We start from the raw sequence: 12,356 nt of genomic DNA on the forward strand, positions 1-12,356 counted from the left end.
CAATATCTTACAGGTGATTCTTCACTTTTCCTGTATTAATATTGTTAATATTTAGTAACTTTAAATTCAACATAATAATACTCTAGTAACGTTTAGCTGTTGTAACAAAGGCACGTCTCCATAGACAGATACTGACACACCTGAAGCATTTTGCCTGTGCTTGAAGTCTAAGCTAGACCATCTTTAGGAACCAGAACATGCTTGAGTCAGTGCTGAGTCTAATGTATTTAATCATGCTGAGATGCCACTGGTGCTCAGAAGTGCACCAACACAACATGTGGCTTCTTGACTGAAGCTGGTTCTCATCTGAATGGCGGCAGTACAGGCATTTTCAGTGAGTGTCTGTCTCTGCTGGGTGTATGTTGTCTAAGAGAGCTTGAGTTAGAAGAAGAATCATAACAACCCATTTTTTTCTCTTGACAAAAGACAGGTTTCAGGCATGCTCCTACCAGCTGCATGCCACTCAGTTCTTTAGTCACTGTTACTGGGAATGTCACTCTTTACTGCCTGTGTAGCATTTAGTTTTGTCTTATTTTAGAAACTAACACGTGCTCCTGCTCCTTTCTCTTAAACAGGACTGCCAGGGAGACACTGCAGAGATCAGCAAATACTAAATCTTTAGCAGAGCGATCCTCCTCTCTCCCACACTGTGTACCATTCACATGGTATGGAGAGAGTGGCAAGGGATCCAATTCTTCTAGCAACCTGCCATCGCCTACCAGCTCAACTGAACCTTCCTCTGAAAATATAAGTCCAGCTAAAAAAGGGTCAAAGGTAGAAAATAAAAACTACCTTATTCCCACTGTGTTGAGTGGCATAATTGGCTTCATGTTCCTCAAAAAAGAACAGGCCAATATGTTAATACTACAATAAACAGTGCATGGTGTTCATTGTACAGTAAAAGTTCATACCAACAGAACATCTCTGTCATTGTGCCATCCCAGACTCTGCCTTTATACTCTGTCTCAATGTACATGAATTCAGTAAACCAACTGTAGTGTGCTGTACTGTTACAAAAACAAATGGTGCCAGCAGAAATTAGCATTTGGATCCACTAAACAAATGCTAGATTTGTGTATTCAATTATAGATAATTTCTGCATTCTTCAGGACTGGTTGTGGGAATACCTACCATGTTCAAATGCAGTGTATGCAAGTGAAGAGATACTATATGCCATCAGCCATCTGCCTTTTTTCCCCCCTAGTAATGAAATCTGTTTGTCATGCATGCTGGATGTTGGATTTAATTCTATATGTGAAGATGCTTGAACTGTAAATATGAACTATTGCAATTTAATACGTCTGTGTGATTTCTATGTGCATGAATGTTTCAGCATGATAGCTCCTTAAGTAACCCTTATCTATAGTATTATACATAACTTTTGTATGTTTATTTTCACTTCTGAAAAATATTCCTCTGCTGGAATTTCTTATAACTTGTAGGAGTTTACTTCTTATATTGATCTGGTAAAAAGAAACAGATACAGTTTTTGACTTTATCTACAAGAATAAATCAGAAATTTGATGTCTTTGTCTTCTACAAACATGTACGTGTACATAATAGCAGTTCCCACAGGCATTGCTTACTCTTCTGGTGCCAAAGCTGGTGGTATCTTGCTTCTGCTGTGGACCAAGCTATGCCAGGTGCTAGTTGTGAGTAGGGGCAGCGACATCAGACTGACCAGTCCAAATCAGATTGGTAGAGAAGGCCACAGATGAAATCTCTGAAGACAAAAAAGAAACTAATCAGTTACCTGGTTTATTTTGAAAAGAAAAATAAGGGTTAGACATGTAAATCGTATTTGTGCCTTTAAACAACACTGTGTGAAAATAATTTTCAAATGGGGAAAAAAGCTCCGCCATTTACAGTTAGTATTAGGTTGAGATTTGGGGTTGTTGGGTTTTTTTTTGTCCTGCTATCGTAATTATTAGCAGGCCTTGACTATGTTGTGGTATTCCTATAGAAAATTAAATTTTAAAGAGTTAAATTCATAGTAAGGCAAAAGCTTGCACAAGATAGAGGTGGGAAAAAAATCAGAGTACTTAAAAAAGGAAAATGTTCTTCACACAACAGAAGGTAGAGCCATTGAACTCCTGGCCTAGAACACTAGGAGGGCTAAAAGTTTGCATATTAAGGAAGCTGCTCGAATTTTCTTCTCTATAAAGAGATAGGAAAAGCAGAACAGAATTCTAAATGTAGGTGTGAGAAAACTGATCACAAAAACATTTTAATGTTTTCTGCAAAGTTTGCAAGCTCTTAAATTAACAGTTCCTATACCGCTATTCAGGATTTTAAAGCACAGCACAGTACCAACAATCCAACAAAACTTAGAGGACTAACACTTAATGTTTTTTGAGGACTTCACATTTTAAGGAGAAATGGGTCAAATATCTTTGGGAGGGAATAAAAGGATAACTTTTTTTAGTGTTATTTTCATATTTGGATCCGTTTTGTTCAATTGAATGTAAATTGAATTGAAATTCATTTTAATTTGATATTCATTTAGATGCTAGATTAGAAATTTGTGGTCTCTATATCAACTACACATTCAATTTAAATGGAATATCACGGTGTCTTTAATTTTTCTTAGCTTTTTTTTTATGGTTCTCACTCTAATATGAAATAGTTGTTAATTTTTGTCTTCTTCTGATGGTAATTTTGCTGTATTCCTGGAAAATATGTGCCCGCTTTTGCTGTTCCTTGTTCTACAGTGTGATGTCTGTCATTACATTATTAAGAAAAAACAGTGTTTGTTTAATGGTTATTATTTCAGTAAATAACATTCAATATCCAAAGATCTCTTTTATGTTCAATTTTAGTTTTTTTCTAAAGGTATAGGGAAAGAGGGAAGATCCTTTTGCTTTTCTAGGATATTATTTGGGACTCAGAGATGGATTCACAGGATATTCTCCTTGTTCTTTCAATAGCAGTTTTCACTTCTCTGTGTTCATTAATCCTGTGTCCTATTCTTTGTGCTACTGCCTGTGCTACGCTTGTCCTAAATATCTGGAGGACAGTAATATGCTAGTGATTAACCTGCGGAACCTGTAATTTAGATCCAGGATGAGAGAGAGCATCTTAAAGGGGGAGTCTGGAAATTGTTTTCAGACCCCTTTGCTATTCACTGAGGCATTAAGATGGCAAAGCTGTCTCTTGAAGTACACAGTGGTACAAATACTGTGTATTCAGTATTAGCAATACCGAAAATTAGGCTTCTTCGTGTGTATTGCAACTGGTTTTGTAAATTGTTGAAATCACTCCTGAACTATGCCAGCCTGGAAGACAAAAAGCCAATTTCCCTTTCAGATGCACATGTGAGATCATTTATTCATTCTGACTTATCTTTTTCTTCATAGAACTTCACGTTCAACGATGATTTCAGTCCCAGCAGCACAAGCTCAGCTGATTTGAGTGGTTTAGGAGTGGAACCTAAAACCCCAGGTTTCTCGCACACCTTAGCACTGTCATCAGATGAGGTACGCTGATGAAATTGTTTAAGGTGGGAAATAGCTGTTTTCTTTCTCCCATGTCATTTTGCTTGATAACTGCTCAGGTAACAAAGGGATATTTTTTAGGCAGTAGACTGGGAGAAGAAAGTTAATCTCAGTTTCTAGATTATATTTTTTCTTGTTTTCAGTTGGTTTCCTAAGAGTGGCTGTATTCTCACACATTTCAATTCATTTTTCCTACATTCTAAGTGTATACGTGTGGGCCAGTATGTATATATACACACATATACAGTAAACTAGACATAATTGAGACAATTTTGAGATTAAAAAAATACAGCATTGTTTGATAAATATAGTTGAGATGTACGGCATCTTCACCTGGACTAATTTTGCCCTAATACATTAAAATGGTAGGACCTGTGCATGCAGTAGTTATGTATTGCTGTACCTGAGAATATATAAATTGATTAGAAGGTATGTGTTACACCACTTTGCGTTCTCTTTGTGCTGGATTTGAATTCAGTTACCTCAAACCAGAGATTTTTTGAAAAATGATAATGCAAAAAAGCTTTCCTAACCCTGTAAATTGGTGACATAATTGAGTAAATATATTGAAAATATATTTCTTAAGATACTGATTTTGTAACTCAATTGTCAGTGAAGCTGGACAATTTGACAGTAGCTGACAACGTGTCCTGTGAACTCAAGAAACCCATGCCTTTGTTCTCCGAAATACACTCAGTAAGAATGTCACATTTTTTGTGTGAGGTGTGGGACAGGTTTTTTCCTAGAGAGGAGGAACTTGAAGTATTTATGTCTTTTTTTGTTTTAATGATAGTTAGGTTTGTACTGTTACTGTTTGCATACATTGTATGGGTTTAACTAATGAGAGCCATTCCATACAAGTCTACAAAACTAGCTGTTCTTTAGAGGCTACTTACTAGAGGTAGTAAAGGGCAAAAATTAGTAAGACAGTGTAGAAAGGAGCCTATATTCTGTCCATTGCTGAAAACAACAAAGTAATCTTTTATACTTTATTTAATATTAATAGTCTCATGAAAGTACCTTTCATTCTCTTACTATGTTTCATTCTCTTTATATTATGTATTTTATTGTGACAATGCCCCGTTCCCAGTGGTATTGAATTAAAAGCTTGAAAATGCTTTCATTTTGCTTGTTCAGCTCTCTACTTTAGCTCTTCTAAAATATCAAGCCTGAACAGATCTATAAAAATGAATGTGTTTTCTCCAACCGCTGCTGTGTGCCAAATTGCAACCTCCGAATCGGGCACTGTGTTCAGCAAGAGCTGCAGTGGAAACCTTCACAGCTACTCTGGCAGTTGATTTAGGCCAGTGTTGCTCTTCAGTCTTCCACTGCATATTGCTGCAAGCGCTCCATTCCTTAGGCTTCTCTGGCACATCTGAAATGACTATTTGAAGATTAGAAAAATGAAATGGTCGGGGAGGGAACCCAGTTCCTGCAGATTGTTCCTCTAATTGAGGAGCTTTTGCTCTTGCAATTGGAGCCATCAGAAAGGTTCCCATGAGCTCTAGGGTTTCAAGACCAGGAACTCCAAGGGGGTTTCATTGACATAGTCTCAGGTTTAGCTGCCAAATCATGTGTGTGCTGAGCTTTCAACATAATCTCTCTGCTTCTGGAAATAATTTTTTTAAATGAAATCCCTTTGGTTTTGAGTAGCGATATGTGTTTGCAAATCTTGGTGCTGCCTTTGCTCGAACTTTTACATGCTGTTACATGTTCTGTATTTTGTTTCTATAATGCTTTTCTTTCCCATTTCTTTGTTGCTCCCTCACTCAGAGCCTGGATATGATTGATGATGAGGTGAGATACTAGCCTGCTGTTGTGGTGAACTGTGTGGCCATTATGTGGCAATGTATTGTCTCATTTGCAGATTCACATTTCTTGTTTTATGGTGTTGTTTGAGCAGAACACACAGATGTCACTGGCTTCTCTCTCTTTGTCTTCCATTCTCCTCTCCTTTCTGCTAACAGTTTTCAAGGCAGTTTTTGCAGTATGCTGGAAGGGGGAGGAGGGTAGGTGTCAGAGCAAATTCACCAGGCCAAGCATCAGCTGCACTGAGCTCCTGCTGGCGATAGAAGAAGGAAAAGATAGTGCTTAATCTGTCTTTTCCCCTTCCCAGAAGCTGGGAGAGCTCCTGGCTAACCCAGTGTAAGAGCTGCTCTAATGTCAGACAGCTGCTGCAGACTGTAGCAGCTGCTTTGCTGACCAGAGCTGGGACTGAGTAGCTTTTGTTTCAGGCCCTACTGGTGTACCCCTGGGTGGAATAAAGTGGCAGAGCGGAGACATGGGGCTGCCCTCAACAGCTGACTCTCCACCTGCCCCTCCTGGTGCTGTGTTTGTGCTCTCCTCCACAGCAGCACAACATGATGAGAGCTGGGCCAGGGATGTGGGGTTGCTGTGTGTTCGTTACCATACCTGTGTCATCTCATAGTCCTCCATAGACAGTATTACTCTCACTGGCTGTTTGATGTCATTACTTTGAAATTTAGAGTGGTTTTCTGAGGGTTTCCCCCCCTGAATTTCTTGGTTTGTACCTTAAAAACATCATAAAGATATGTGAATGAGCCTGGGAAGTGGAATGCAGAATTCATTGCATCCTTTAGAAACATTCTAATTAGAAGGATAAAAGTCTTGCGAGAGAGTGGGAGTATGCCTGCTTTAAATTATGCCACCTGTCCTTTTCAGTCCCTCTTTGGATTAAAAGGAATGCCAGTTCCTTCTTCTCTTTATAGATAGAAGACTTTTTGAGTACCTTGTATCAATTCTGAGATATCTGGTTAGATATAGATGTAATATAGAAGTGTGAAATTGTTATCATTGTAGTGTAAAGATAGTACTGATACCTCTGCTCTGATGCTGGCAGTTTGAACAGAAAAATGTTGTTACTACTCATCCGTGTTACCCTTTTAATAATAACGCAGCATGCTTTTGTCACAGATCCTTGACGACGGACAGTCTCCTAAACACAGTCAGTGTCAGAGTCGTGCTGTTCAGGAGTGGAGCGTGCAGCAGGTTTCCCACTGGTTAATGAGCCTGAACCTTGAACAGTATGTTTCCGAATTCAGTGCCCAAAATATTAATGGGGAGCATCTCCTTCAGCTCGATGGGAGTAAGCTCAAGGTAATTCACTGATGGCTTCAAGACTAACTGTAGTGTTTATTGTCACTTTAGGTGATCTTAAAGGAAGTAAGAATTAGGCTAGAAAGCAGTGAATCCCTCTGTGGGGAGAGGTCATAGGCAAAAATAATAAGCATAGAGTATAAAGCTACAACAATGCAGTAAGAGGTTCCCATACCGTCTTGTACTCAGAAGCTTCAGAAATAGAGAGCATTTGCTTTGTGAAAGCTCTGGGTGTATATAATGTACCCATATTTGCATGCGTGAATCATATAGGAATCTGTATAAGTGGTATTTGCATGCGCATATTTCTCATCCAGCTTGTTTTGCAAAACAGTGATTCAGAGGGGACATTAAATAGAAACACATTAGAAGTAGCAACTGAAAAATGGATTACTGGGATACTGGAGGCATAAGCTGTACACGAACTGTACTATCTTACTACTAAATACAATTTGATGTATAAAGTATGCATTGTTTCTTGTAGCGAAGATATGAGCCCACTTTTGTGAAAAATAATTGCCGGAGGGAGTTGCAGGAGGCTCTGCGTATCTGAAAGTCAAAGTTTGGTGTTTCCTTTCTGAATTTATTTGCTGGCATTTCACTGACTTTTGGGGGTGTAGAAGAGAGCAAGGGAACCTCTGACTAAGGCATAGCAGTGAGAATTGGGAAGTCTTGCTCTGTGCAGACTTAGATGACTTCAGGCAAATAGTTTAATCTTTCTTTGGCTCATTTGATCAATGAAATCAACATAGTCAAACAATGGTTGCAATGAGATCTAATTTTTTAATATTCTAGAAGAGGAAAGCATGAAAAGTAGAAGCATAAAACGTTATTACTTAAGCTGTAAGTAGTATATCTGAGCTTGTCTCAGATTTGCTGAGTTGTGGTGGTCTTCTAACTATGAAGAGTTATTACTAGAATACAAAAAATATGGTGATAGGTTAAAACATATGAATTTCTTTTTAATTTTATTTTCACCACCTCAGGCTCTTGGTATGACATCTTCCCAGGACAGAGCAATCATTAAAAAAAAGCTAAAGGAAATGAAAGCATCTTTGGAGAAAGCTCGCAAAGCTCAAGAGAAAATGGAGAAGCAAAGGGAAAAGCTTCGGAAGAAGGAACAAGAGCAACTACAGAGAAAATCGAAGAAAACAGACAAGTTTTCATCAGATGCAACAGAGGGCACTCATGAGCAGTGATAAGCAGAAGTGCTGCTGTGTTAGGAAAGTGGAGGCACTTCAAGGGAAGAGAAACTCATATTCACCCTGGTGCCCCTTCAGCTTTCTTGCATTCATTACACAAGAATGTGTACAGAGAAATGGGGCTATACATAGAATGACTAGGAAAATTTGTATTGTGTAGTTTTATTTTCCTGCATATCCAGTTCACGCTCGTTGTTGTTGCCATATGAAACAACCCCAGCTCCTCAGTTTGTTTTGTTGTTGTTGACAGCTAACAGATTTCATATTTCTGTGGCGGTGTTTCCTTCCAAACTACTCTTCTCTATTGAGCTCTATGTGTTTGGTCACTTCAGTAACCAGCATGATGCTGAGGAGCATGGTCCACTGCTTCACCTCTTCTGAATAGGATGGCCAGTTAAAACAGTTGGTGGACATTTCTTCAGATGGGTAAAAGGACTTGTGCTCTACCCAATGAGAGTTGACTTAACTTTCTAACTGGAAGTTCAGCTTCTTTTTGGTGTTTGGATATCTGTCTACTGGAGTAAGTTTCATCTTGTGTCAGTGTTTGAAGCGACACTGCTCTGGAAACACAACCGTTCAATGACTTCTTATTATACACTGGAGATAAAGACAGGAGAGTCAATACTCTCCCTGGGTGAAAGACAGGAGGTGAAACTCTTTCTTTTAACTGTACAATAGTTAATCAAGGAAGGAGGCAAAGCCTTAAATGATTATGTGGGTTTACACAGAAATCTGAGGATAACATTTATCCTTTAGATATCTGAGCAAGGATGAATTTCTAACTAGAGCACAGAGTATAGATCTGTATAAATTTCATTGTGCTCCCAGTGTGTAGGCAACTTTCTTAATAGCACACTCCACTTTCTTTTTCATGTGTTTTGACCAGAAATCTGAGTTTATTTTGTTTTCTTTGGGGTTTTTGTTCCAAGAAAAACACCACATCTTCAGATTCATTCTCCAACAAGCATTGGGAGAATAAGCTTTGTGCTGTGCCGTTAGTGAAGCTGTTGGTGGAAAGGATTATCAAACGAGTCTGCTGAAGATTTTCAGTTTTTGCAGAAGTGCACTTTAAGAAGAGGAAGATGAGGGATTCTGGTTACAATTAAATTCAGTACATTGCTGTTAAGATCAATGCTGCCATGGAGGTGTCGGTTACTAAATCCAAGGCTGCCATATATTAACTGTTTTGATTGATGTATTTAAGGAATTTTCCCACCAAAACCTGAATTTTTGGGCATAGGCTGTAGAATGTTTTTATGGCTTAGCAGAGGCTGTATTACATCCTTCAGAGATTTCTGTTTTCCTGGTATATGAAGCCATCAGCAAAGCTCTTTGTGTAGTTTTACTATGTCAGAAGCAGTGCACAGCTTGCACAGTGTTACTGGCTCTTAAGAGCAGTGTTAACGTGTGTGGTATTTCTTCAAAAGAATGGACAGACAACTGGCAAATACCCACAAAGAGAAGCTGGAGGTATTAGCTTACTGCCTTATAGTCAAAGTTAACTATGTAGCAGTGTTTATAATTGAGAAACTACACTTCCCATTCATGCATCCTGGAAGTTGCAGTTGTCATCTGGTGATGCCAACCCATAATTAACATGTGGATGAGAATTTAGAATCTTGAACTTAAAAATCTGCCAGCCTAAAAAATAGAAATATTGAATTCTTTTGAAGAAAATGTTTGTTTTAGTTAGGCTTGGCTTCTTTTCTGCTCTGTACTTTATGGCATTCAGATTTGCGTCTGTAAAGTTCTCTGAAGATCATATTTGAAACAGTTGGGGTGCAATGTTTGTAGTTAAATTACTTTTGATCCTAATAATTTCTTTGACATGTGAAATGGTCTCTAAAATGATAAAATAGTTCATCCAAAAGTAATACACAACAGATCTACTTAGTTTTATTTTTCCTTCCAAATCCAATTTCTGCAATTTTCTGCTGTATACTTTATTCAGATCTAAAAATGAAATTGCCGTAAAAGATACTTCCTGATATTTGCTTGCAATATTTTTTCTTCAGATAGACCACCAGCAAAAAATGCGCCTGCTAACAAGAATCCCACATTGCAATGAGTCCTTCTGTGCTCTTTGTAGGAGAAAAATTATCCAAGTCTTTAACAGCCTCATAAACCTAGCGTTCTGTTACCTAGTGTTCTGTTACTTAGGAGGTTATCAATTTGAATAAGAAGTAGTCTGGAAGAAACTGGAAAATTAATATTTTAAGTACAATGTTGATAAATGCATTCAATGATTATTTTCCTTTTAAATTATGTTTACATTGTAGTAACATTTAAGTGGTTTTAGATGGTAATTTAAGGTGGTGTCCGTGTTTTATGTTCTTTGTTTTCTTAGAAACCTGAGCAGACTGCTTGGCATTATACATTGAGTTTTCATTCCCCCGCTTAGAACAGTGCCTCATTAATCTCTTTGTAAATCAGATTCTTATTCTACAGAATAACCAGTGCAACTTAAGACCTTTAAGTATTCAGATTTTTTTTATTGCTTTGCAGTAATATGATTTTGCTATTCTTGGGACTACAAAAAAATTACCAAACCAACAAAAAACTAGCTTAAAAAAAAACACAGTAGCTTAAATTGAAATTAATACCATAAAATGGATTTTGATCAACACATGAAGTCTAAGCAAACCAAGCAATGTCAAGAGTTTTGCTCCTCTTTCTGTGATAAAAGAGATTTATCATTTTATTAAATATGGTAACTCATTTTTGGGGTGTGCAGAAATGTCACTGACAACTGGTGTAAAGACCAGTGCAGTCTGAAACTTTTGTTACTGTTCTATAAGACCTTTAAAGTTGTGTTGCATTTTTTCCACTTGTACTGCATAATGACATATGTATAAAACGAGATATGGGTGTCTCATAATTCTTACTGAAAACGTCCTATAAACCAATGCTAAGTCAGACTAATGTGGGGTTTTGTGTAATAAGATGAAACAAATATTCCATGCTAAATGGCTGGAAAGACTTTCTCTTTTGGTTCACCCGTAAATGTAACTGTCACTTACTTTTGCATATTGATTTGTGGAACTAAAGCAATTTTGATTATGCTGAGTTGCCTGGCCACCTGTAAATAGCTATGCAGGAAGCACGATGTTTCCACTAGCCCTGAGGCTGTGTCATCTTTACACCTAGATGACCACCGCAAGCTGGTGAAGTTAACTTCTCCCTGATTATGATGTAGGCCAATTTGGTAAATGCTAGTTCTGCTTATTGCTGCGGTATTGCCAGGTTGTGAATATATTGAGCCTCTGAAAGGCTGAGAAGGGAGTCTCAACTAAAACCATGGAACTCTGGAAAACAGAAGATAAAAGATACAATGCTACAGGTTACTTTGGTCCAAAAAAGCCTAGTGTTTATACTGAGATTGTGGAGAGAGTGGTGCCTCCTTGCTCTGTGCAAATCAGCCAGACATAGTGATGTTACTCACTTTCAGGTAGTATTTTCCCGTGTGGGGTGCTGCACCTACGTGACTTAATGATAAAACTCCCAAATCAGTTTCAGTCTGTCCAGGCGGATCAGGACCAGGAGGTGAGGCAAGAATTGCCCAACTTGTTTGTTGTAACGCACAGAGATTGCCCCCTGCTGTTCGTATTTCACCCACCGCTCGGAGCAGGTCTGGTGGTGGTGACTAGAAGTAGAGCCTGTTCTTTGTTGTCAGTTCGGATTGCACAGCGGAACAGAAGCCAGTAATAAAAAGCTGAACAGAGCTAGGGGATGTTTCTATTGCAGTTTATGCAAATGCTTCTGCATTCTTTTAACTTTTAAAATTTTTTTGCAAAGGCATCTGTTGTGATTCTGCAGGGATACCACAAGAATCGAGCTCTTACTGGAATCGCTGAGCAGCTTTCCTTTGAAGCTTGCCCGTCATCAGCTCTCATTGACATTCAGAGGTACTTGACACTGAGCATTGTTTTATCATACTTCATTGCTTCCATCAAAGCCTCCTGTCCTCCTCAGCTGCTCCACCTTTACCTCCTGGCTCATGCGCTGGTGAGAAAGGGTGTGATATTTGAGAACAAATTGTGTTACGCTTTTAAGTCAGAGAAAGAAATGCCACTCTTGTTAATAGCACAGAATCCAGTTCCACAGTAGGAAGGAAGAGGATCATCATTTAGTTGTGTCTGACCAAGAAGGACCATTCCAAGTACCATCATAGTACTGAAAATCAAAAGGAAGGGTTTGCACAGATTCAGCTATAGTTCTTTACAGACTCTGCAGTGCAGTCTGTACTGTTTCTTGGTGCTGAAATTTAGGGGAACATTGATTTAGTGGAATGATTACAGAGAGAAAATATTTTCAAGGCAAAAGCAAACCCGTTCTTGCTCTTTTTAGGTGTGGTCTTGTCCTTTGCACTATCATCAAACTAAGTGATAGCGGAGCCAGACCTTTTTTAGTAACACCTCTGTCGTTCCATGCTCTCCCTCACTTAAAAACATTAGTAAATCTATGTTGTGGTCCAAAACACTGAAAAAAAATGTTTGAAAATAGCAGCACATAGTTAATTAAGTTCTAAGTCTTTAACAGTCAA

General features: G+C 38.3%; 1 protein-coding gene across 4 annotated transcripts in view; it reads left to right on the forward strand.

The window, feature by feature from the left end:
- Window positions 1-12,091, forward strand: part of PPP1R9A (protein phosphatase 1 regulatory subunit 9A) — a 153,433-nt gene extending 141,342 nt beyond the window's left edge. The window contains exons 16-20 of one of the 4 annotated variants that reach the window (XM_069859648.1): window positions 576-774; window positions 3,357-3,476; window positions 5,268-5,291; window positions 6,429-6,611; window positions 7,598-12,091. In XM_069859648.1, coding sequence (XP_069715749.1) covers window positions 576-774; window positions 3,357-3,476; window positions 5,268-5,291; window positions 6,429-6,611; window positions 7,598-7,810 — 739 coding nt within the window. In that variant the 3' untranslated portion in view covers window positions 7,811-12,091. The remainder of the gene's footprint in view (window positions 1-575; window positions 775-3,356; window positions 3,477-5,267; window positions 5,292-6,428; window positions 6,612-7,597) is intronic. The other 3 variants (XM_069859649.1, XM_069859650.1, XM_069859651.1) reach the window with 3 other exon arrangements.
- Window positions 12,092-12,356: the final 265 nt, after the last annotated feature.

Source organism: Phaenicophaeus curvirostris, chromosome 6 (assembly GCF_032191515.1).
Source record: "Phaenicophaeus curvirostris isolate KB17595 chromosome 6, BPBGC_Pcur_1.0, whole genome shotgun sequence".
Classification (NCBI taxonomy): Eukaryota; Metazoa; Chordata; class Aves; order Cuculiformes; family Cuculidae; genus Phaenicophaeus; species Phaenicophaeus curvirostris.